The sequence below is a fragment of the Linepithema humile genome, chromosome 5 (genome assembly GCF_040581485.1).
Source record: "Linepithema humile isolate Giens D197 chromosome 5, Lhum_UNIL_v1.0, whole genome shotgun sequence".
Classification (NCBI taxonomy): Eukaryota; Metazoa; Arthropoda; class Insecta; order Hymenoptera; family Formicidae; genus Linepithema; species Linepithema humile.
This window is the reverse complement of record NC_090132.1, coordinates 911,419-939,028: the sequence shown is the minus strand read 5'-3', so window position 1 is coordinate 939,028 and position 27,610 is coordinate 911,419. Positions and strand designations below refer to the sequence as shown.

Below are 27,610 nucleotides of genomic sequence, written 5' to 3'. Positions count from 1 at the left end.
AATTTTGTAGAAAAATAAAATGGGGACAAGTATTGTTAATCGATAAATATTTTTTTAAATTTAGTGCTTTTTGATATTGACTTTATGTTAAAGTCGTTATGTGACAAAGTATAATAAATCTCGTTATATGGATGCATTTATTTAATCTCATATTTTTTTATTTCATATTGCATTTGCGTCATTTTTACATTTGAGTACATATAATATTCCTGAAGCATCTATCCAAATAAAATTTGCTTTATGAACATATAACGAGTATTTATTTATTATTAACATTAACATTAAAAAATGTGAAATATTATGTAGATAAAGAGAATGTAACATAAATTTTATATAATTAATGTATTCATTATTTAATAAAAATGATAAGCACAAACAATGCACAAACTTGATCAAGCAGCAGAAACCTACCTGGAATCATGGCTTGTTTTAAAAATTTTTTATTTGCGACATTACATATGATATATTTTCTCTTAAAGTTTACAATAGAATTTACGTACAGTAAGAGCGTTTGAGCAATTACTGTAACAAAATGATAAATTTGCTATATATAACTTATGAATGCTACAACTATTTATACTTGAACTTATGCAGGAATGTGTGTGAAGATACGAATATATTTATATTATATTTCAACTATTAAGAACATACTTAACGCGATAAGCATTGTCTATAGAGCGATAATCACGCTTATTGTAGTAATAACAGTGATAACAATAATCGCAGTCTTGTTCGTTAAATACCTCTTGCTATTAGTTTACTTTCTTACAGAAGTGTCATAAACATAGATACCACATGCAAAACTGATATTGCCATCACAGCAATTTCTACAAGAAAGATATAATACTGTATTTCTTATTAATGTGCTTTCTTCCTGTAACTCTTTAAGTATTAAAACGGAATAAAGGTAGCGACTAGAAATCAAATTAATGAAAGACTTAACAATGTACATGATTTTTCAAACGGTGATTCCATGGAGAATAAAGCAATAAACAATTCGTATTGTGATGTAGAACATTACAATATATAATATGAAATTGCATGTTTAGTACCTGTTTTCTATACTTTATTTACATTATTATGAATATCGAAAATTAACGCATTTTGAACAAACGTCTTAAACGATATAAAACTGCCTCTGTATTTTTACTTAATCTTTAATTTATTCTTAGATACTATGTACAATAATAATAGAGGAATAATATAATATTAGAGTAATCTCCGCTCCACATTTGTTAAAATTTAGCAAATTTGTATCCAATTGGATAAATCCTAAAAGATCGCTAGTAAAAAAAATAGCTGCTTATAAAAATTCAATTTAAACCAAAAGTATTTCGAGATGTTCGTGAACAGTTCTATTAAATAGCACATTTTGACATTGTTCAAATACTTAACCAACACAACACTTATAACATAATTACAATACAGTATTACTAATCACATTTATCCTTAAAATAAAATTCACACACACACACACAGCTTATTAAAATCGACAAATTATCTACAGTGAACGATAAATTTACATAGGTATTTTATTTAAAAGAAAAAATACGTGCATTTTGACATTTATATCTGCAATACAGAAGAAATGTCAGTATGCGTATTATTCGACAACAAAAATTGAGAAACGCATCATCAATGCGTAATCTGATAACATAAATCGACGGTACCAATGAAAAATTTCAGAGATTTATTTGTCGTTTCCAATATCAAGTCTTCATCACGCATAAGAGAGAAAAAAATTCTGAATTATATATACGCTAAAATCTTACTCGAATGAACAAATGTTTCTTACATTTACATGATTATAATTCTTTTAAATCATGCACTTTGTTGTGTATATGATTTGATCGGCTTTGGACAAAAGACCGTCGCAAAATTGTCTCTTGTCTAAATGTTGTATATTTACAATGATGTTTCATTGGTGCTGTCGGAAAATATTTAAATACATCTATTCCAATAAAATAATTTATAATTCATACGGATATATATCGTACGGAATATATCGCATAATTATGAGCACAATACTATAAACCAATCATTTAACATGAAACAGATGTATAATTATAATCTTCGTCGTTGAAGACATCGGTTAACTAAAACAGAAATTATTGAATGTAAGGAAAAGTAAAGTTTCTAACTAAATCATTCTAAAGTTTGCGTAACTGAACTGGACAGGATCATCGCGATGATTAAAATACAATTTTCACATTTTGATATTTACAACAAGACTCTATGCTTTCTTTCTCCGATAATTATTTACATCGAATCTTTGATATATCTCTGCTCGATTATATTTTTTCGAGTGTTTCACCTTTCTTTGCGCCTTTGTTTCATCAGCACTGCCATAAAGATGAGATCGATGCTTCATTTCAGTCGCAACAGACTTTAATAAACCAACAGAAAAACAGAGAAACAAACGTAGATAATAAACGGAAAAGAGAATAATATCAAATAAACAAAATAAGCCATTTTAAAAAATGTTAAATTAATTACAGACTGAACTCACCAGACGAGAACGTACTCGTTTTGGCATATCTTCTTGTAAACTGTAAATTTCATTGCGCTTTAATACAAGTTGAGAGCCATCTTCGAAAGTTACCTGCATGACCAACAAATGAAATGCGGATTATAATTAATAAAAGTAATCGACGAATAAAATTGTTCGAATTTCTATAAGTTATAAATTACTTACAGTAAACATTATTCGATGATTTGTACCTTCGAAGACACCGTTGTACGTTTGCCCGTCCGTCCAATTTACAGTTACCGCTGCTCCAAGTGCGGGGATGTTGCCAGGATCGTAATTCTAAATAGATTTCAGTACAATACGATTATATAGAGCACATTTTACGGAAATAAAGTATCAGTATTTACATTACGACTTCATTTTCAAGCACTAAAAGAAAAACAAAAAAAAAGATAAAAAAAAAAGATGGCACAATACAATTATATTACAAAAAAAAACGCCTTAATAATTTGATAATAAGTCTTACGGTGATATCTGAGGGATACAGATCATCGCTGAAGCTGTTATCATTAAAAGTGACCATGTAGAAGAGGATGTCTTGAATGGATTGCACTTTGGCTTGATAGTACCGAGTGTTTCGATGTTTCGCCCAAACAATTTCCCCCTGCCGAATCTGCCGGACCACCTTCTCTTTTCCCTTGTCGTGCCCGTTGCATGTTACCTGTCGACGTTAACGTTTCACATTGACAAACACGTTGCAAACTTTTGAATCGCGTTTTACATACCTGAATCTCCTGCGAGTTGTACACCGGTATGATAAACGTGGCGCCCGCCACGAGACCGCAAGAAGGATGAAACGCTTTGGTACACTGATTGCACGTCAGACAGGCGCCACCGTCCAGTCCGCAGAAGCAACATCTCTTATGACACGTGTCCGTGTTAATCGTTAACACATTGATAGGATCCTTGTTTATTGCATCTTTGAAAGTCGCTCCCGGCACCATGAGCGTGCACAAGATGTGCGCCCACCTGCTGTCGCTGGTTCGTTTCAGAGGTCCGCCGAACATCGGGCACAAACAACACATCTATTTTCATAATAAAAAAAAAGGGGCAAAATTAGGTAAAACGTATGGTTAATTGCGGAGAAAAGGAATGAAACGGATTGATTAATTACCACATCGTTTCTGCCGGCTTTACATCTGTCACAGGCCCAATTTCGAACATCCGTGGGTAATATTGTTATACCATAGCAAGACGCGTGGACAGTCACGTGGCATTCTCTACATCGTAAAAGTTTCTTGTTTTCTGGTTCGACGGCTTGTTCCTTGGAATTCGCCGCAAAAATGCTGGACGACACCTGATACACAGAAATAATTCTTTCAATCCTCGCAAACACATTCGAAGAAAGTAAATTGTTGGTGATCAAGCGTGATCTTTTTCTTACCCATATTGGTGAATTTTCAGGCAGGTCGGTTGACTCGCAATACTTCCAGTCAGGTGGCATCATCTTACTGCTCCCGCTTGAACATAAGGCAAAAGTGGCGCAAACAGCACAGTGCGAAATTTGAGCGCTCCAATAATTATTGAACGCCTTCAACAAATCGCTATTTGGTACATTCGGATGAATCATGTCGGAGATGTGTCCCGGTATGACAGACGTCGATTGGGAACTGTTGGGTTGTACATCCATCGTTGAATTAGTTTCCGTTGACGAGGATTGATCCTGCGCAATTCCGGCTGCAAGAATCACAGTCGCTGGTTCCTTTCTCCTTGTCGTAGCTTTCTTCGATTTTTCTTTGGATTTTCTTTTGTAGCTGGATGTTCTGTTTTGTTTGATAGATATTGATAGATTTGGATAATTAAATTGCTGAAGTAAGTTTTGTGACGGTGTCTTATTGTCGGATATACTCGAGCATTCGCTCCCGGTGTGTTGCGCAAGATCGTCAATTGCAGCCGGATTTTTCTCGATTGAAGGATGGCTGTTCGAATACACTGCGCCTCGTGATGGGAAATTATTCGTATTTGGCAAACTGGTCACCACGTTAATTGGATTGTCAACTTGCGTTCCGATGGAAATGTTCGCGGTGATCGCTTGAGGTGGATTTGCGTTACTACTCGATTTATTCTTCGCATCCTTCGCCGATGATTTCTTGCGCGTATATTCTTTACGCGACTTTTGATGCGACGTGGACGGGGTAATTTTCAATATCGCTGTGTTTGGCCTCGTGTTTGGCCTTTTGCTTGGAATTAAGGCCGGAATACAACTTTGGTCGATCGTCGGCACGCTACCCGCAGTGTTTTGCGAATATGTCCTCTTGATGCCAACAGGTATGATTTGAGCGGAAGGATAAATCGTGGGAGAGCGCGACACGAACATCGTATTTGGTTTTGTTGCATCGTATTTGGTTTGGAACGTATTTGGTTCCAAGGAAGTTAACAAATTTGGAAATGAGGGAATTTGTACATAGCCTGACTTATTCACTGCAGATATTTGAGCTTTAGAAGTACTTGAATGATTTGCGCTGTTCTCCCAAAATTTCTTTGCCTCTTCCTTGGATCCGTTGCTCGTAGACATTTCCTTATCCACAAGTTTGATCTCGGTGTTCGTGTTACGTGGATTAAATGGCTGACATAAGTTACGAGGAAAGATCGTTCTTAAATTAGGAACTTGAGTGACTTGAGTGATGGCAGTGTCGGCTGGAAGTCGTGTTAACTGAAATTTCTCTAATCGCGCTTGCATCAAACTTTTGGCTGTGTTATTGTTCGCGACAAACTGTGCTTCATTTTGCAAAACCGGGAGATTGTGATTGTTGAAGGTTGGTTTCGATAAGAATAACATATTCGTCGCTGGTATCGGTTTCGGTTCCTGCACGCTCCAAGGCTTCGATGTATTCGTCGCAGTCGAATCTTGATTTCCAGCGGTGTTTTCAGGTTGCAATTTGGGAAGAAGCTTAATCGAGAATAAATCAGGTAGCACAGTTAATCGAGGTGCTTTTATCAAGTTTCGAGTGCTATTCGTACTAACTGACTTATCTTCCGTGGATGTTGCGTCTACGTTCTTGTGATTTGTACACGTTGATTGTTTTAGGCGGATGATCGGAGTTACTTTCGCACTTTCGTTCTGACATCCAGAATTTGTACTTTGCACAGTGGCATAGACGTTCTTCGTAAAATCTGTATTCGCATACGTCGTTTTAGAAGAATCACTTTGAATGTTCGACAACGAACAGATGGTTGCCTTGCTTTCCGTTGGACTATTTATCAGTGTTTCCGGCTCTTTATGAACGTACGTAAGATTTGGACTTTCACCATCGTTGGTCGTAGTTATAGTGGTTATATTTTTGTCAATTGTTGTGTTAAGCTCGTTATTAAGTAATACATTTCCAGACAATGCACTAATCTTTCCTTGGTTATTAGCAATATCTTCTATATGAACACGAAGATCAGGTAGTATTATATTTTTACACCGGATTTTATCATTTAAAGTTGACGTATGACTAGTGAACGATTTATTAACGTCTTTGCGTCTACTTTTAGGTACGTAAGGTCTCGATTTTGATTTTTTCTGCTCGCTGGATTTCGATTTCTGAGTCCTTCTCCTTTTGGTAGGTTTCTCGTATTCTGAAATGTCATCCTCTAGCTTTAGAGGATCGTCCACGGGATCATTTTCAATAATAATACTGTCATTGTAATTCCCTTGGGGCACCAGGAATTCGTCGTTATTTTCCTGGGATGTGTCTTCGAAAACTATATCATCGAGTTCGGTCTTCATCTGAACTTGATCCATATTCTGTATATGAATTTTGTTGGTTTCCTTCTTAGATTTTGACGCACTCTTCGGTTTCCTCTCCTTATTCACATTTTGTTTTTTCTTTCTTTTTCTGCTTTTCTTGCGATTGTAGCCATCATCGTATACAGTTGCCTCATCAACCTCTGAAATAAAAGTGTCCGATCAGTACAAACGTGTACAGCTGTATTCTAAAGATCAATGAAAATAAAAATATAGAAATTTTACCCATCTCTCCTGCTTTTAACCAAATATCTTCCAGGACCTCCAGCTGTTGTTCGTCCGGAGCATCATCCAATTCCTCATACTCAAGATCTTGTATGGCTTTTTTGACATCCGCGGGAATATCCGCATTGTTCATGATATCTTCCACGTCAACACCCGGATTCGCTATGATCTTTTTTTTCCCGTGAATCATATGACGCTTATTTTTTGGTACTGCGTTGAGGTAGCTTTGTGGTAATTGGCCATCGCTATTATTACTACATAACAGATCCATCTGCGATGGCATTGGTGCAGCGGTTTGCCTAGGATCCTCAGGATGGGGACCGATGTCCTCACCACGTAGCCACAAATCATATCTGCGTTATCAAAATTATTATTAATAAAAATGTAAACTAATATTCTTAATAAACTAATATTCTTTACATACCTCTCTGGTTGAAATCGTTTAACAAAAGTATCCATGGATATTTTAACCATGTCTTTACTGCAGGTACATTGCATAGCTCTCTTTCCATATTCTACCCATCTAGGTGCCGCAAAGTTGGTGGATTCAGCGCAATTAAATCCATGATTAAAACCGGCATGGTAGCCGTATGGAAAGGTAATCATTATTTCTCCAGCCTCTTGCGTTATCTGTAAGAAAAATAAGACATAAGACTATAGGTAATGTAAGATTCGCAATTGTAACATAAATAAAAGAAACAAACTTACTCTATTATACGGGATGGAGTATTGTTTTAATATTTGTGGAGATATCAGAGTCATTTTGTGACGTAGGAAGGCCTGGCAATTCTGATGACTCGCTTGAAAAAAGCCACTGGCTAATCTCTCCAATCTACGTCCGTGTTCCGGCGGTATAGCGTACCACGTTTTCGGCGCACCAAAATGCAAATAATTTATGGAATACAGATCCATATCCTCCGTGTGCCAGGCGAATGTGGTTTTCCACATTCCAAAATACAGGTAAGCCGTATTGACACCATCGATGGATATGCCATAATCTTTGTTGACGTAATCCAAAATTGTTCCTAAATGATTGATGTTCCACTCCTTTACGTCGGGGTCGGTCAAAGAACCTGACACGTCTGCGCCGTATATCGGCGCTATGTACGTTATATTCTTCCAGTACTTCCTTTCCAAATCCTCGTAATCAAAGTGACGAGGGGTGGAGTAACGGTCAGAAGTGGCTAATCTACTATATTCCTTGACAGTCATCGGCTTCTTCTGAATATTGATTTGTTGATAAAGGCCTTGTTTTCCATTGACAACTTGGCAAATTGGCGCTGGGATAATGAGATTCAAATCGTCCAAGTTATAGCCTTCCTTCCTCGGCACCCATTCAGATGGTGGAATCACTTTCGCCAAACCAGCCTTATGAGCACCCTGACTTTCCATGTACTCCACATATTTGGTAAAATCTTTAAATTCTTCATACGTTGGCCTAAAGACCAGTATGCGAGGTATCCCCTTTTTGTTGTTTTTCGCATAAACCATTGCTGAGTTTGTTATAACTGCAAGTTTAATTAGTTATGTTAATTGCAATGCTGTAAAACCATTGTTTAAATCAAGATCATAATAAAATGAGCTAAGACCAATGCATTTAAATTACACGAAAACTGTTGAACTAAAATATTAAATGCAGCAATTCAACTGCACACACGAGATGTAGTTTCAATGAGATTGCGTTATTGAATTGCGAAGAGGATCGGTTAGATTTCCACCAAAATGTTTAAATTGTCGCATGTCACATTATATTCATGCACGTGTTTCACGACGTCTCACGTCTCTTTTTTTTTATAAATAAAAATAATAATAACGATGTAATCATTTTGTAATCGTTTTTGTGTAATTTTACAATTAATTACAAAATATCAACGTTTTATAAATACTAAACTGTATAATAATCAGTGCTTCAATTATATGAATTAAATTATATATAAATGCATTGTGTTAAAAAAATATAAATATTAACGTTTCGACTGTTGTATTTAAAAAAGAATTTTTTTTTCTAAAGCATATATTATATAATCTTCTTTTTAGAAATTATAATTTATCATTCAAAAGCCAAAAATAATAGTCGCACCGTGTGTCGTGAAAATTGAGCAAACAAGCACGTGCGTAAATAATATCTGAAACATTTATCAATAAGAATTTTTTGTAACATTAAATTTAAAAAACACGTTTCCGTTTGTACAATGACACGATTTAATTAGTTTATGTTTGCAAGAGTATATTAATAAATTGCACGGAATATCCTTGCGAACGATAGCATCGTTGATACGCGTGATTATATCATATTTGCACACTATTACTCACACTATTCATTTTGAGCACAACATTGATGCAGGATTACCTCAGCAAATATTAATATATTTTAAAGAATACTCGCCACGATTCATAAATATCTTTTACGATGCATTTTCATTCATTCATTAATTCGTTATAGATACACTTTCACACGTGGCGACCATGCTCCTTTTAGAAGTGCATCGCAGGATGCGTTTAGGATATGCAGCGCCTATACAATGCTCCAAATAAATAATAGCTGCGTGAAATGATAAGAAAACATGCAAAAAATATTTAAAAATAGCCGATTTTCTCACAACAAGAAGATACTAGAACAGGACCCAACAATTTTGGAACAAAACCTGTAGCACAGCAGGGGAGGGGAAGAGGATCATAAACAAAATGGTAGTAATCTATTGTTGGACGACTCCCTTCGGAACTTTTCGCACAAATACCGACGCCACGATTAACACGATGTGGCAATTTCGTCGTTTCACTGCATGCAGATCACAAATGGGATAATTGCTCCGTGTAAATTTTCACGGCGCGTTCGATAGGGCGAACGAGCATGCCAGGGTGGCGAAAACCCCACGGTCGCTTTGCGGCGACGACGAGTTCGTGGACCACAAATGTCGAGAGAGCAGCGTTGAATCGTCACATGCAAATCGCAGCAAACGCGTACTTACACTGAACGGACAGATAGACAGGCCTGAGAATCACCTCTCCTGTATCAATAGCATCGTACTCGTGAAAACTCGATTACGATATTACGGATATTTGACACACTCACACACACCAGTCGATCCGCGCGTCGTCGTACGTATCAGCCGTAGTACGTATGTACAGCACGTACGCACAGTGAGGTGGCGTTCGAGTACGTTCGAGTCGCATCTCGCGTCGGGATCGGGTCGCGTAGCGACAGCTAACGCCATCTTCCAGGTACGTGGCAAATTCGAATTTCCGACATTTGTCACGTACACCACTTTTCGCAGTCCGCCAACCATCGTTTAGCTTTAAAACGACGCCCGCTTGCATTTTTCTCGCCCAGGAAAATATTGGAAAAACCGCGCGGAATTCGAAAACAGACGTAAGAAAGTAAATGCAATTTATGAAATTTTTAATTTTGATCAAAATCTCAGAAAAGTAAAAGATGGTCGTTGAATTATAACCACACTTTACACGTGTGTGGCAAAACTGTTCGCTGCACTTTGTGGGGATGTGAAGCACACACACACACACACACACACACACACACACACACACACACAAATGATTTATTGTATTTTAAATTACAGATTAAATTAATTTTGACATATTAAAAAGTTTCGAATTTTGGGTAAACCTCTAAATTTCGCTTAGATAAAAAATGGGTCTAAAATCTCAAATAGATCTAACATTTGAAACTATTTGAAAACAATAAAACACGTCTAGGTAATTTTTTTTTTTTAATATCTTTAGCATATGTTTAAAACTCTGAGTCGAAAAAATTTGACATAGTCGAGAAAATTATCCATCAACGAGATTAACTAGAAAGGTTAAAAATTAACCTTTGTGATGTAATAGAACAAGAGAAGCATGATATGCATAAATGTTTCAATTAAAGCGGCATAAATTCAATACATAGAGACAAGAATAAAACAATGATACCACAATGTTGGTATCTGGTTAAGGCGAAAATCCTCGTCAAGGGGTTTTGTCACAGGTTAGTTTTGTAAATTTGTTTTCTAATTTCCTGCAGACAGGGCTGGGCAAAATGTATTTCAAATTGTATTTCAAATACAATAAAATATTTGAAATACAAAATGTACAATGCTAACACAATCTTGTTATTTAAATTATAAAATACAAAATACTTTTAATTTTTAATTTTCGATTTAAAATACAAAAATTTTGTATTTTAAATAAAAAAATTGAAGATATTTTGCAATAAATACTAAAATTGTTAGTATTTTGTATTTTGTATTTCAAATGTGTTTGCCCAGCCCTGCCTGCAGAGATTAAAATAAAAGGGAAAAGGATTAACAGACAAAAAAAGTCTAAGAGAATTCGTAGAATTGGAACTTTATTCCATGCGATTCTAATTGTTACTTTTAATATATTATTATTTTTTTTTGCGAGTCTAAAACATTACTTTTTTTTATAGATGCAAAATAATACATTTCACGCGATATGAAGCTAATAATTATTTAAAGTTTTATTTTTGTGAAAAAACTTGTATCGCACAGTATGTTTATAAAAAATTACTGCTTCGAGTTCTTTAAAAAAGTCCAACTTTGCAAAATTTACCTTTAGTGTTTTTTTTTTGTTTTTTTCGTGAGACAAAGAGCATTTGTAGCGCGGGTGAATATTCTTGACAATAGCAAATATGGTAAATATCTTATCTCGGTATGCGTTAAGAGCGTGTCTCCTGATAATGTGAACGCACGCCAGCGCGAAGCGGCTACTCGCGTACTTTGAACGTTGCTTTTCCCATTGTCATTTACAGAGAAGAGTAAGCATTCTCTCTCTCCACGGTCCGTCATACAGTCGATCGCCAGACGCGCTTGGGCAGAAATGGTTTGCGGCCGTGAAATCAGCACGAGCAAAACGGAAACTCCGGAGTGACAGAAGCATGAGCTCGTCTGACGCGTATCAAGCTTGTAATTATCAAGCCTCGTGGATTGGGGATAAAGATATAAGTAAAATCGCACTAGTGGTATTATCTATGCCAGTCGATTGACAGAGGAGGTAGCGAGAGCACGAAGGAGAGATGTGAACGGCGGGAAAAGTCAGCGAGAAACTTTGTTCACGACGGCTTGGAAAATCAACATTATCGACGATAAAGGTGTGCGATGTCCACACGAAAAAAATGCGATTTGCAAGATGCGGCTACGTGCGTCGATAGATCGCTCTACCTGTTCTTCGAGAATATATCGTACAGCGTACGGAGAGGAATTTTGACAAAAGGTAAATTAATATGTTTATTATTAGCTAATAATATATAAAAGGACGCAAAAGAGATATTAAAAATTAATACAGAATAATATTACAAAAATGTTATTCCCAATTTCGACCTTTTTTTAGTTGTGATCACGCGTCAACATCATGTTACATTATTATTTAAAATTACATAATAATATATTCTAACTAATAAGCCAGTCGTTAAAATAAATTAATAAATTAATAACACAAGGTATTGTCTTACACCTACTGTATTATTTTACACTTTTATTTCGAATTTTGTTTCAATTTTTTTTAATCAAATGTTTAATCAATAAGGTATTCAGATAAGTTCCGAACTTTTTAAACGTCATTTGCGATAAGCGTAAATAGCCATATACAGACGCTTAAAAATATCTAATTGGAAGTATGACGTATTAATTACATCTAATTAATTTTCAACTCATAAAACTTTCATAATATTGTATTTTGTGAAAGTCGCGCAGCAACGATAGTAAGAAATATTTTTATTCATATTAACAAACTGCCATTCGTGTGATTTACATTTAATATACATGAATTTTGTTGTAGCAAAATATAGTAGAAGTATAAATTATAATGCATTTTCAGTTGATTCAAAAAAGTCTCTTTACTTTTTTACTTTCCTTAATTATTTAATCACTAATTTGTCTATATTTTGTCGCGACTGGCACATTCACCACTGACACATTCACCGCTATTCATCAGCATAACAACTTTATTAAAAATAAAATTTTTATGAGAGAACGTATATCATTGGTATAATAGTTAATACTTCAACGAATGATGCGCAGTTACGCGTGCACGCTACGCACTATGGGTAACGTTCTTTCGCGCGTGCACATACATTAACATAACATGACGCTATAGTCATTATAATGAGGATTAATTTAACTAGTATCATCCTCTTGTCACAATGCCATGTCTGCATGAGAAAATAATATATTACACATGCATTTTGCCTAGTCTCGTATATTGAGTTTTGCTTATAATAATAATGTAAATGTTTGTCGTAACATATTAATGTTGTTATATTTTTACTAATTAACAGTTAAGCACACTTAATCGATTATATAACAAAAGATTTGACTATATGACAACATTGTGCAAGTATTGCTTTTAATAATATGAAAAATTATAACATTTGATAAAAAAGGAACGAGCAAATATATTGCTAAAATATAATAATATAAAAATATAATTCTGCGATACAATTAATGCACAAAATATTCATTCACAATAGAAAAATAATTGTAAGCTTTATATTAAAAAATTAAGTTTAAATATATGAATAGAGAAAGTGGTAAGTAGACCATTCTTATGTTTATTTCATAAATATGAAAATTGGGATTAAATTGATTGATTAATCCACAGTTTAAAAGATGAATAATTACTGTTCGAACAAAGACGCTAATCACTGCTGAAGTATTTTAGAATCGATAAGATATATGATGTCAGAACTGCTTATTGTTTCGAAGTATGGCAAAGTAGTAAGATTGTTTCACTTGTCTTGACTAATTCTATAGCTCGCCTTTAAACATTGTTCCTAATGCGCTTTGATTGATTAATCACATAAAAGGTATTCCTACACTTTTGGATGTTGCATGACTTATTCGTATACGTTGATAAATTTAACAGTAAATCAAACAAAAGTAGATAAAGACCAACTGTTGAGAATTATATTTATTATTCACAATGTATACGATTAGATTCCAGTTTGAATATCAATGCGTCTAATTGAGAAAAAACTTGTTCTGTTCTGTGAAATCGATTATAACTCATTGTCAGATGTTAATTAGATCAATGTATACGCACATGAAATCGCGTCATTTTTAAAAATACACTGAATATGGTACTGTGATCAATCGTGCATTAAAAAATGTCAATTATTATTAAGAAATTGAAAAATTGATATATAAGATATTTATATTTTTTATTTCATAATAATTTATATCTATAATCCTGGTTTCCCGGCAATAGTTTGAAAAATGCGTTTGTAGTATTAAAATTGAATACAGTAGAACCTCGATTAACCATCACTCGATTATTCCTCATCTTCTATTCCATTTATGATCCTGCAATTATGTAGGCTGGAAACTTGCTACATATTCTAAACAATGCACCTAGATATTTTTTTTAGTTTGAAACATTTTTTCCAAAAGTGTCTCGTTTTCAAAGTATTTAGCTACAGAATAAGACATTAAAAATAAGACATCTTATGTAGTGCAGATCAAATATATATATATATCAGTTAAAAAGAAAAATATTTTTGCGGAAGGAATTAAATTTGCTTCATCACAGTATAATCACTTGTGCGATTATTCGATACGTCTCTTGTCGAGTATCATAGCTTTCTCATAGACAAACTTACATAGATGTTAAAATATATAAAATATTAAAATTGTTCAAAATATATATTAGAAATTTTTGTATAATTTTAATAATATAGTAAATTGTTTTTTGGTAGCAAGTATCGTCACTTCTAATATGCAGTTGAATATCAACTGAACATACTGCACTGGCAACGTGCCTTTCTCACCTGTGAAACTTTCACTTCGATGCACACAACAATTTTACTTAGACCGTAATTGGGACATCGATTTCAAGAATATTGATATACAGATCTTATACAAGTGCGTTAGTTTAAAAAGCGTTATTTTTTTCTTGTGCTAGCATCTACTAAATTTTTTTTACAAAACAATATTATTATTCTGCCATCTATATTCACATTATTTATATTTGATCTTTCTTGATTTCTGTTGTAGAAAAAAAAAAATTGCTGAGCGAGCTTAATGGCGACTTTCGGCCGGGTGAACTCACAGCTATTATGGGCCTTTCGGGCGCTGGAAAATCGACATTAATGAACATCCTAGCAGGTTTCACGTTAGTATGCATTTTATGTCCCATTTTGAAGGCTTTTTCAAGTTTTCTTTAATCTTTTTTATCAAATTTCTTTCAACGTCGCTAACATTTTTACTTACTGAAATACTAATTCTAAAGAAAAGTAACAAGAGATTGATTCATTTACAACAGATCCTCATGTATTAAATAGATAGAAATATAGACAAAAATTGAGAGAAATTTAATTTGTAAGCAATTGTAAGAAAACTTTGATGTGTGTAGAATTTTGCAAATGAGAAAGACATAGATAAAGAACCGATAAGCCAAGTGCACAATGTATAATTATTCGACAGCCTATTATTCATTCTTAAAACTCAATTATACACGTTGTAAGCATATTTTGAATATTAACATATAACCAAAATATCGAAATCAATCGTCAAATATCGAAAAACAGCCTTGAGTGTGATTATCGTACATGCAATCTCTCTGTTATCGCACAAGTCTTCTTTAACGATTAGATCGTGTGTGAACCTTCCGGATAGAAGTAAGATAAAACCGTATCTATACCGGAGCCGTGTCTTCACGAAGTATTACGATCGAAGGCATTATGATCGCACGCATTGTAAAGCCGTTGCGAAGTCACGGGACACGTGTACTGGTTTGTCACGTTCAAGGTTGCACGAATATACCACATTATAAGAGTATTTTATGGCAAGTCGATATCAATGTCCGTTTGCTGTTTAAGTGCATCTATCGCGATATGCGCGGCGATAGCCGAGCACGCATAAATAAGCCTTTTCTTCTTATCTTTTATCTCATAGAGATATCATTGTAACGTGCCGATAAAATAATCATCTAATTCCTATGTTTTAAATTAAAGTGTTACAAAATTAGATCAATATTTGTTCCATTAAATTTTTTATTTTTTTAAGTTATCTGGTTTCTTAATTAGTAATCTTAATTAGGCTAAAGCACTTACGCAATTATTAATTACCAATTAATAATTTCTGTTTGATAGTAGACTGATATTTAACCCTTTTAGAACGGGGGTTTTTTTTTAAATTTTATTTGAAATGTTGATTTTAGTAAATAACAATGCACTAAAAGTTTGTTTTTGTGTGATAAACTTCAAAACAATCACTTACACAGAGCCCGACGTTACAATTAGAAGACATGATATATCAAACTTTTTTCAACAATCAAAGAAATTAATTTTTTCTTTTCTTTACTATTCTTAATAAAATTCTCTACTATTATTCTCTAATACTATTCTCGACAAAATTTTTATCTTTTCTCAACAATAACAATAAATTAAGAAAAATTTTTCGAATTCTATTAAATAACGAGCGAACGCGACCTTAAAAAATCGAAAATTGCAAGTATGATGGAAATGGGTGATGACATACAAGGGTAATGGGTGATGACTACATCAAAATGTAGACCTAAAATCCTGATTAAAATTATACTTTATTCATTAAAAAATATTAATCCGTTCTCGAGATATTCGAGTTACTATATATAGTACGCCCGTCTAGAACCGGTTAAAATTGTCCATTTCATTGCATATTCCAAAGGTTAAAAAATTGCCAAATAAATAAATTAGCATAATGTTGTGCTTTAGGACAATTTCGATTACTGGCAAAATCAAGGTGAACGAACGGGAAAGGAACATGTCTGAATTTCGAAAATTGTCCGCCTACATAATGCAGGACGACAATTTGCAACCATTTTTGACGGTGCAGGAGGCGATGTACGTCGCTGCCGATCTGAAACTCAAATTAAACCATTGTCAAAAAGTGCAGAGGGTAGATTTTATTAAATATATAAGAAATTTTTTTCAATTGTGTCACGCCGTATCTTCATGAATAAATTTATCGTATCACATGTAACATACATGCACAATGCAAATGTATGTATACAATTAAAACAAGTGCTTTATGGAAATCATTGTATCGCAATCATTATGTTTTTTGTGTTATTATTTAACAATACATTATGAATGTAAATTTTAATATATATATATATTAGGTGTTAAACTTAAGTTAAAGTTTCCGCCGTTTTTCGTCTTACAAAACTCATTTATTAGAAAGAGAGTAAAATAAATACATTTATCAAAATATTTTCCCTTATTTTTTGTGACTTTTGCCCATTTTTCTGGCAGGAGACTAATTCCGCGTCGATAAAATGCGCTATTTTCCGAAGCAAACCATTCATCCACCCACTTTTGAACTTCTTCATAACTGGAGAAGTGTGTGTCTCCGAGCGCGTGTTGCATCGATCGGAAAAGGTGATAATCCGATAAAAGGGATAATCCGATGGAGCCAAATCTGGAGAATACGCTGGGTGTGGAAGAATTTCCCATTCGAGCTCCAAAAGTGTCTTTCACGGTTTTTGCAACATGCGGTCGCGCATTGTCGTTCAAAAGGATCACTTTGCGTCGATTACGAAAACGTTGAAACCACTCTCTACACGTTTTTTCTGATCGAGCTTCTTCACTATAAGTCTCGGACAGTAAGCAATGTGTTTCAGCTGCAGTTTTCTTTATGTCGAAATAGTGGAGAAGTACATGTCGAAAAAATACTTTATTACGATTCATTTTTCATCGATTAAAAAATCTCTGTTTACACAATACTCAATCTTTGCACACTAAATTGTATTGATTAATGTTCATCCTTCATAAGACAAGCAACTTCAAACATCAAAACTTATTTCGTCTGCAGCTGGCACGATCTACTTGTGAGCGGCGGAAACTAAGTTTAACACCTAATATATATAATATCAAATATAAATTACAGTAATAGTAATAATATTATTACAATATTGTTATGATATTTGTAATTTAACAGTTTATTAATTTTGCAGATCAACGAAATATTAACAGTAATGAATCTCAACATCTCTCGTTCAACACGCACTAACGAGCTCAGTGGAGGTGAAAGAAAAAGACTTGCCGTCGCACTTGAATTAATTAATAATCCACCTGTCATATTCCTCGATGAACCTACAAGGTAGGTATCAGATGTTTATCTTGCGATCAGTAATTATTTTTTTTAAATCTTTATTAACTGTTTTTTAGTGGTCTAGATAGCGTCAGTTCGAAGCAATGCATAGCACTTTTAAAGCAATTAGCACAAGAAGGACGAACTGTTATCTGTACGATACATCAACCAAGTGCGACGCTTCTTAACATGATAGATCATCTTTATGTAATTGCTGATGGAAATTGTGTTTACACAGGCAGTACGCAAAATCTGGTGCCATATCTAAATAATCTAGGATTAAACTGTCCGATGCATTACAATCCCATTGATTTCCGTAAGTTGCATTTTTTTAAGCATTTAACAGTTTCTAAATACACAAGTTTGTCTATAAGGAAGCTATGATACTCGACAAGAGATGTATCGAATAATCACACAAGTGATTATACTGTGATAAACAAATTTAATTCTTTCCGAAAAAAATATCAAACGTTTATCTTGCAATCAGTAATTATTTTTTTTAAATCTTTATTAACTGTTTTTTAGTGATCTATTAGATCATAGATAGCGTCAGTTCGAAGCAATGCGTAGCACTTTTAAAGCAATTAGCACAAGAAGGACAAACTAATATTTTTCTTTTTAACTGATATATGTATTTGATCTGCACTACATAAGATGTTTTATTTTTAATGTCTTATTCTATTTTATTCTGTAACTACATACTCTTTGAAAACAAGACATTTTTGGGAAAAATGTTTCAAACTAAAAAAAATACCCAGACAGCACGCATGTCCAAAATCGAGACATAAGACGGCTTAAAGACGTCATTAAGACGCCTTTTAGACACGGTATCTAAAAGACGTCTTAATGATGTCTTTAAGATGTCTTATGTCCCGATTTTAGACATGTGTGCTGTCTGAGTATTTAGATGCATTGTTTAGAATAGGATATTTTGCACAATAAATATTATAGTAATTTTTCACAGAGATCAAATTTAATATGTTAGGATATGTTAAAAGGACAACAGATTTTGAATGCTGTGAAAATTGTTTTATATGACTTGATAAGAGCGTATAATGATTAAAAGATTTTGGAAGTAAATTAATCGCGTAGTGTATAAAAATCTCTCTGATGTAGTTTAAAACTTCTTATTTTGCTAGTGATGGAAATATGCAATGGAGATTATGGTTCTCATATATCTCAGTTGGTGGAATCGATCGAGAATGGCAAAAGTAACATATGGAGGTCAGCGAAAACTCTACATTTGAACAAACACGAGGAAATTGTCACTTCACAACAAGTTTATTCTATGAGATTACACTCTTTTGAAACGGAATTCAAGCAGACTCCACATTACGCAGCAAATTTCTGGAAACAGCTTTGCGTTCTTATTAAAAGAAACGCAATTAAGTTACTACGTGACAGAGTAATATTGTTTGTACATTGTAAATATAATTATATATTTACTACATTGCAAATATCGTCCATATAATTATTTTTAGAAAGAAATTTGCATTTGCATACAGATAAAATATACAAATTATGTAAATCAATTTCAAGAAATTCATAATTATCCAGCTGCTAGTAAAAAATATATGAATAGTTCAACATACATAAAGATTACATTAAGATAAATTTATTTATCACATTCAAAATTATTTGCATTATCTTATGCTTTACTTAGACTAATCAATTTCGAAATAATATTAAACTTTTTTAATAAAATTTTTTAAAATATAAAATATAAAATTTATTTGCCATGATTGTTTATATATGTATATATTTGTATATGTGTATATTAATTTACATTAACATTCTACAACAGCAATAATACTAATATTAATAAATTTTTAAAATTATTTTGTATAGATATTAACACTTACACGGATTGCAATACACTTTATGATCGCTCTGATTGTCGGCACTTTATACTTCAAGATTGGTCAAGACGCTGCTTATGTTTTAGATAATTTCAATATGTTATTCTTCAGCATTATGTTTTTAATGTTCACTGCGTTTAGCGCTACAATGATCACGAGTGAGTTTATTATTTTTAATACAATTTGATTTTAAGCGCGATATTTATACATTAGAGCTTTTAAAAACAAGATAAAAAAAGAAAACATTATAAAAATTGAAATTTTTCCAATTTTTACCGTAATTATAATACATTAAAGATTATTTCTTTACTATCCCAGCGAGAAATGACCTATCAATTGACGTCAAACCAATATCTAATTGACGTCGAAATCATCGATATTGCATCGTATTGATGTCGACCCGACATCAATTCGAAGAGTCATTTCTCGCTGGGATATATATTTACGAGTAGAAATTTTATGCAAATTGCAAATAATACAAATTTGGATAAAATTTCTACTCATAAATTAATACAATGTTTAGTTTTATTTATATTATATATGATTTAACAATACTTGTTAAAATGTAACCTCAATAATTTTTGTTTGCTTCGTAGTTCCTTTGGAGTTACCGATAGTTATGCGAGAACACTTTAATCGTTGGTACAAATTACGAACGTACTATCTAGCAAACAAATTAGCTGATTTTCCCGTTCAACTTACTGCCACGTTTATTTACACTTTTATAGTATATTTTATGAGCGACCAGCTTCCTGAAAGCGAAAGACTTGGATTGTACATGCTTATGTGCCTCCTTATTTGTCTTGTTGCTCAAACTATTGGTCTTATTATAGGTATAGCCCTAAAAGTTCAGGTTTGTATTTATTTTGAGCTACATATTGTTTTGAGATTAATTAAATCTTAATTAATTAAAAATTAAAAAACAGTTTTTATTTTATATAATTGCGAAATTAAAGCAACACAGTGTATATTATATGCAATTAATTTGTATAAGTTGGAAAATACTTTTTGTGTTTTAGAATAGCGTAATTTTTGGGCCATTGGCAATTATGCCATTTGTATTATTTAGTGGTTTCTTCGTGCATCTTAAAGATACGCATCCTTACTTGCAGTGGCTGCTTCACATATCATTCCCTAAATATGGTTTTGAAGGAGTTATGATAGCTATTTATGGGTAAGACTTTATCTTTGCACACACATGATATTTAATAATTAATTAATGTATCAAAAATACTTTTTATAATTTACTTGTATTATAAATTCAAAGTTGTTACAAATGTTCAAATCGTTGCTAATAATTAAATTAAGCTTTTTAAATATTATTATAAAAATGATATTTATAACCGTAGCTATGATCGAGCGAAATTGACATGTTCAATGGATTACTGTCATTTCTCTATTCCCGAAAAATTTCTTATGGAAGTGGGTATGAAGCACGTCGATTATTGGTTCAACATAACAGTATTAATATCGCTATATATTACTTTAGAAATTATAGCATTTATTACATTATACATGAAAATCAAGAAGCGTATATAGTACAATAACATGGGATCTCGGGATTATGTTGCATAAGTTTCACAATTGCATATGCTGTGAATGACTTATGACATCAACAGATCTATTTATTAAGGAAGAACGCCTACTTAGAAACTTTCGATTTTTGGGTTTTGATATTTTCTTGAAGTACATCTTAAAAATATTCCCTGCAAATTTCAAGTCAATCCAAACAAAACTGATAAACTTGTAGGCATCTAAATTATGTTTCTCGAAAGAGCGCTCGCGCGCGAATGTTTGAAACAAGTAGGCAAATATTTGCAAATTAATTCTAAAAAATGCTGTAAAACAAGAAATTCAAGAGATAGCTAAAGTATTCGAAAAAACATCAGAATTAACAACTTCCAGGGACGAAATGTAGAAAAAAATGAGGCTTTAGTTCTCTCTACGGCATTTCATCAGTTATCGGATACTACACTGTTAAATATTAAAGGGTCAAATTTAAAGCAATTTTGTGAGTTAAATAATATTTAGTTATTTTTAACTATCGTATGTGTCGAAAATTACTATTTTAACACAAAACATGTGTTTAAAGAAACAACTACATCTAATCAACCCATTTCTGTGGTTGAATTGCTTATAGCGTTTTTCACTGGTCGCACTGGTGCGCACTGGGTGCGCACTAGATGAGGGCAACGTATTTCACTGGGCGTTTCGGTGCGCACGGAGACGGAGCGCGCTGTTTCAGTGAGAAGTTGAGTGCCGAGTTTTTGCACGTTAGTGCATAAATTCGACACGAGCTCTAAGAGACGGTGTCGGTTGAGTGCAAGATGGCAGCGCGCGATATTTTTAATGCTCTTCAATTGCTAGATTTGCTATCTTCATCATCTAGCAGTGATGAAGATGAAATAACAAAAGGAAATCTACAAAAAATTCCAAAAATCGAAAATTTTATTAATGTTGTATATAATCTTACGGATAAGGACGTAAGTCGTGATTATATATTTATTATTTATTAATAATTTAATTGTTGCTGTACAGGTATTGTTTATTGTACTGTATTGGTATTGTATTATGTGAAAAAATATATACATGTGTTGTATATAAGTGCTACAAATAACTATATATTATTGTTACAGTTCAAAAGTCATTTTCGTGTTGCAAGAGCAACAGCTTATAAAATAATTGATATTTACGCAATTTCACAATTCTATCCGTCTGATAGAACTCACGGAGGTAGTAAATCTATCTCTGCTGAATTGGACATATTATCATTTTTGACACATTATCAATTTATTGAATAAATCTATTTCACTTGATTGAAGTTTTAATGATAGCATGTCATTATTGACTTTAAAGCAAATGTTTAATTTCTCTTATTGTTCCATCATTTTTCGTAAATCCAGAAATATTGCACTTTTTGGCACTTGACACATGTAGTTTATTGTTTAGCTGGGAGTGCAAGAAATTCGTACTTTCGGCAACCTCGTACAGTGCTGCTGCTACATAACAAGTTTTCGGTGCGCACTCAGTGCGGCTCAGTGAAAAACGCTATTAGTTTCAAAGTAAGCAGCGCTACTATCCAATAAAATAAATGAATAGCGGTGGCATTGCTATGAGCGATAACAAGCCGTGTAGAAAATACCGTCAAATAAGCTGTATACTTCTAAGAGTGCCTGAAGTGCTACTTAATTTATAATAGAAAGAGTGCTAATTTGCAAAAAAAAAAGAAGAAAAGGAAAGTAATATCTATCTTTTAGATAGATGCAGAATTTGTACGACGATATTCACGGCAACAAGATGCTCTCTGCAGTGAATTTGGGTTGCTTTCAGAATAAAACATATGTACACATACATACATGATACATATTTATATTTACCCTATTTATACTTAAAATGTATTAAAATGTAGAGTCCGACTGAAATTACTTTTTTTAGTTTCGGCCGAAACCGAAAACGAATATTCGGTTTTTACTCAATTTTGGCCGAAACCGAAACAGAAACCAAAATTTTTGGAGGAGTTTTATAAAAAGCTATATGATTTTTAAAAAACCGTTGGAAAATGTGTAAAATTTATGTATTGTTTTTAAAATATGATTTATTAATATCTTATTAAAATATAAAGTATTTTTTACAAATAAAACGCAATATTACAAAATAAAAAATAATATATTATAAAGTAGAGTCCGACCAAAACCACTTTTTTTAGTTTCGGCCGAAATCGAAATTAAGCCGAAACCTTGATTTTTGGCCGAAACTGGCCGTAACCGAAACCGAAACCGAAATTTCGGTCGGACTCTATTAAAATGTGTTTGTATAATTTTTTAAATATAACTATGTATAATAAGTTTAATTATTTATCACTCTGTGCTTAGAATAACGATAAGAATAGTAATATTTAACCAAAGTAATGAGTAATTTTTGACACATTGTAGATTAATGATATTAGTAAATTAAAACACAATAGTGAGTCATTTTTGATTAAATCAAAAGTTTACATTAACATATGCACATAGTAAGAAATAAACTAAATTTTAGTCAAATGTAATACATTTTTTAAATTAAATTATTTAACTTTATTGTCAGTTAAATTAACGACATATTTAGTAGGAGCAGTGGCGACATATGGAAATAGTTAAAAGTGACACAATTCGAGTATAATTTGACACTACAGATTTAACAGTGTACAGCGGCAAAATTCTTGTTAAAAGTTCTTATTGTAAAACGTGTGAATTTTGGAATAAAAAGGAAGGCACTGGGGAATTAAAAGATTGGTGCGAGTCACATGAATCTGAATGTATACTCATTTGCATGCGGCGAAGAAGGATGAGAAGCACATAAAAAAGGCTAACAATCGCGCGCAACAAAGTACACGCGAGGCAAGACAGCGTCATAGACAAGACCAAATTGAAGTTTTAAAGATAGCAGCTGATGCAGAAAGACTATTATATGGATCAGGAATTGATGTAATTCAGTATAAAGTTATAAAATTAATTTTTTATTTAGGTGTAAACATGACACAAAACTTGAAACGCGTTTTTGTCATCAAAATCACATTTTCCAAGTCGGTGACCATTCCCAGGTAGCATACTCGTTTCATATACATTTCCTATATGTATCTAATATTTTTTAACCGTCAAGCATCAAGAAACGTTTTTTCCATGTCTTTAAAAAATTTTTAATTTTTACATTAATAATAACAGGAAACATTTTTTGAAACATTTTTTTTATAACTGCATTGTTTTCGAGATATTACGTTGCTAAGTTAAAATAGAACACCCTGTATATATATATATATATATATATATATATATATATCCCTAAATTCGCGCCCACGGAATACAAGGCGTGATACTTTAGGCTAAAAGAAACAACTTTTTCCTTTAGCAAAATTGCGTGCGATAAGTAGTTTTTGAAGGAGAGCAGGTTGAAGTAAACCAATAAGCGTTCTGGTGTAAGTGGCGCTCAGGGCCGACGCGCGCGCTTCACTCACTAGTATCAAATTCTTGACTAGTATTTACAAGTAATGTTAAAACATTAATGCTTTGTTATAACTAGTTTACTATGAATTTATTTGTATTTTAGTTATGATTTTATTTTAATTATACATATGATTAGTTAGACTATACTTAGGACTCAAATAATAAGAATCAACTTGAATACTGAACCGTCATCTTTTTCTATATTGTATTATTTAAAAAGTGAATAATTAACAAAATAAATATTGCTTTTATTTCTTACGTAATAAAAAAATGAAAGAATTGTCTGATTTCGTAAATCTATCTGAAAATAGAGACAAATGTAAATAGTAATGTGCTTTGCGAGCTAAACGTTTCTATTCTTCTAAATTTTTTTTTTTTCATTATTTTCTTACATTTTGGAAAATTTTCTACAAAAATATCAATTGTGCGCGCGCGCGCGCGAGGTACAAGTCCGACCGTGCAACCTCCTCGTGGTGTACCTTGGGTTATGCTAATACCGGCGGCACAATTGATATTTTTGTAGAAAATTTTCCAAAATGTAAGAAAATGATGAAAAAAGAAAAAAATTTAGAAGAATAGAAACGTTTAGCTCGCAAAGCACATTACTATTTACATTTGTCTCTATTTTCAGATAGATCTACGAAATCAGACAATTCTTTCATTCTTTTATTACGTAAGAAATAAAAGCAATATTTATTTTGTTAATTATTCACTTTTTAAATAATACAATATGGAAAAAGATGACGGTTCAGTATTTAAGTTGATTCTTATTATTTGAGTCCTAAGTATAGTCTAACTAATCATATGTATAATTAAAATAAAATCATAACTAAAATACAAATAAATTCATAGTAAACTAGTTATAACAAAGCATTAATGTTTTAACATTACTTGTAAATACTAGTCAAGAATTTGATACTAGTGAGCGAAGCGCGCGCGCCGGCCCTGAGCGCCACTTACACCAGAACGCTTATTGGTTTACTTCAACCTGCTCTCCTTCAAAAACTACTTATCGCACGCAATTTTGCTAAAAGAAAAAGTTGTTTCTTTTAGCCTAAAGTATCACGCCTTGTATTTCGTGGGCGCGAATTTAGGGACACCCTGTATATATACACACAATCTATCATACATTGGCTGCGGGCGGCGCGTTGGAGAGGCAAGAGGGGAAACGCGCCGTGGTTCGGCGTCCGGCTCACATTCTACCGCACCGCGCCGAGCCGGACTAGACTTGAGCGGCTGGAGCACTTCTCTCGACGCGCTCTCATTAGTCGAAATGTAAAAATTAATATCTCGTTTATTATTGCAAATATCGTAAAACGGTAAAGGACTTTTATATTTATTTCGATCCCATCTACCTCCCTGTTCCCGGTGGGACAAGTCTCGCGAGACCTGTATATGAATGTATTATTTTATTAATTCCGTGAGAAAAAATACATTTTTTTTACGCGTGGATAAAAAAAAAACGTTTTTTTAATCGTTTCTTAAACGGTTTTTGTCAAAAAAATGACGTTTCTCTTAACGTTTTTCGGATTGACATTTTAACCAACGAGAAACATTTTTAAGAACATTATAAAACATTCCGTTTTTAAAAACCGTTATAAAACGTTTCAAAAAAACATTTGTGAAACGTTTCTGAAACAAACATGTGCTACCTGGGTTATAACTAAAAAATCAGTCGATCGATTTGCTTCAAATTTTACAAGCTTATTTAAGAAATAAAAATTTAAAAGTCTACGGGGGAGGGGGGGGTTTGCTTACTTTTTCTTTACACACAAAAAATGAGCAATTTTTTGGCAAAAAATCGATATTTTAATCGCCGATTACACCGCCATTTTATCTGAAATTTTTATTCTCAATTTTTCAAAAATTGATTTTTAGATAATCTAATATACAGGGTGTTTCATAATGTCCGTGCCAGCGCTCGTGTGTGGGTAGAATGCGGTAAACTGAATAGAAAAGTCCTGTACCATTTTGCAATTTTTGCAATAATAATTGAGATATTAATTAAAAAGGATAACGAATAATCGCGCGTTGCACGCGGCTAGACCATGGGCTGTACATTCTAGGCGTGACAGCAACGAGGATTACACGGCAACGAAAAATAACAATACGTATTACTCTTGCTCTTGTTATGCATTGTTATTTTTCGTTGCCGTGCGATCCTCGTTGCTGTCACGCCTAAAGTGTACAGCCCATAATCTAGCCGCGTGCAACGCACAAATATTCAATCAATCCTTTTTAATTAATATCTCAATTATTATTGCAAAAATTGCAAAACGATAAAGGACTTTTCTATTCAGTTTATCGCACTCTATCCGCACACGAGTGTTGGCACGGACATTATGAAACACCCTGTATAATCTAGAATTTTTCGAATTTTTTATTTTAGATGATCCTGTTTCGAGATATAGTGATCACCGCACAATGTCTCCAAAAAAAGAACGTCCACGACATGGCCTATATTTCAGTTATTTTTAATAATTTTGTCATAAAAAAATTCTTATAATATCTTTAAAATGTACATTTTATGATAGGCTACTCTTTATTAATAAAAATTTATTGGTTATTTAAAAAAAAATTCCAAAAGAGCATGTATTTTTCACTCCTCTAGGTAGACGTCCCCCCTTAAGACTTACTTCTATAATCTATGCGATTATGTTAAATTTATGTAACATATATTTATATGATATTGTTAAATAATTTGATAAGCAAATAAAAAAATAATTTGTTAAATCCAATCATGATATCATCATTTATTCTCACAATCTATTTTTATGCAATTTTACTTACATTTGTTTTCATCTGTCTGTTCCGTTTTACACTTTTAGCTCCTTTCTCGGCGCCTCTTCGGTCCTTACAAAATATAAAACAGAAAGTAAACCGGTCTAAGGCATTATTCTTCTCAAGGCCAATAATTTTTGCGAATTAACATGTTGACTGTAATATCACTCGTTTTTACAAAAAAGATCAATTTAAGAAAGTTTCACGCTCGAAATTGACTTGGCAATTAAAATTTTTACAAGCATAAAAATTACAAAATTCATAACTTTGTACAATTTCTAATATTTCTTATTTAATGTATTAGAAACAGAACCTGTAATGTATTAAAAATTCTACATAAGATCAGTCATCAGATTATAATCATTTAATTCACCGTATCTACTTATCATGCGGAGCTGAGTCGGCAGCTGTGGCTGTTATGG

The 27,610-nt window shown here is 32.9% G+C and overlaps 2 protein-coding genes across 13 annotated transcripts; one reads left to right on the top strand and one right to left on the bottom strand.

The window, feature by feature from the left end:
* Positions 1–424: 424 nt before the first annotated feature.
* Positions 425–9,665, bottom strand: LOC105675397 (lysine-specific demethylase 4C-like). 4 transcript variants are annotated; one of them, XM_012372519.2, is made up of 12 exons: positions 9,455–9,665; positions 7,194–7,993; positions 6,910–7,115; positions 6,486–6,838; positions 3,915–6,403; positions 3,645–3,827; positions 3,256–3,555; positions 2,997–3,191; positions 2,696–2,809; positions 2,510–2,602; positions 2,315–2,386; positions 425–2,096 (listed from the first exon to the last, which is right to left on the bottom strand). In XM_012372519.2, exons 2-12 carry the CDS (start codon positions 7,974–7,976, stop codon positions 2,043–2,045), a joined length of 4,842 nt encoding a protein of 1,613 aa, XP_012227942.1. In that variant the 5' UTR covers positions 7,977–7,993; positions 9,455–9,665; the 3' UTR covers positions 425–2,042. The 4 variants fall into 4 exon arrangements, with proteins under 4 accessions (XP_012227942.1, XP_012227938.1, XP_012227943.1 ...); XM_012372515.2 differs by having other exon boundaries at positions 425–2,386; XM_012372520.2 differs by lacking the exon at positions 2,315–2,386.
* A 790-nt stretch (positions 9,666–10,455) lies between these two features.
* LOC105675399 (ATP-binding cassette sub-family G member 1-like) lies at positions 10,456–27,145 on the top strand. Of its 9 annotated transcripts, none has more exons than XM_067356437.1 (11): positions 10,456–10,470; positions 11,254–11,714; positions 14,492–14,609; positions 16,192–16,375; positions 17,433–17,578; positions 17,647–17,885; positions 18,709–18,974; positions 19,418–19,586; positions 20,025–20,281; positions 20,448–20,602; positions 20,778–23,715. In XM_067356437.1, the coding sequence occupies exons 2-11, from the start codon at positions 11,600–11,602 to the stop codon at positions 20,965–20,967; spliced, it is 1,839 nt and encodes a 612-aa protein (XP_067212538.1). In that variant the 5' UTR covers positions 10,456–10,470; positions 11,254–11,599; the 3' UTR covers positions 20,968–23,715. The 9 variants fall into 9 exon arrangements, with proteins under 9 accessions (XP_067212538.1, XP_012227948.1, XP_067212542.1 ...); XM_012372525.2 differs by lacking the exon at positions 10,456–10,470 and adding an exon at positions 14,194–14,359 and having other exon boundaries at positions 10,922–11,714; XM_067356439.1 differs by lacking the exons at positions 10,456–10,470; positions 11,254–11,714 and adding exons at positions 11,817–12,546; positions 14,194–14,359.
* Positions 27,146–27,610: the final 465 nt, after the last annotated feature.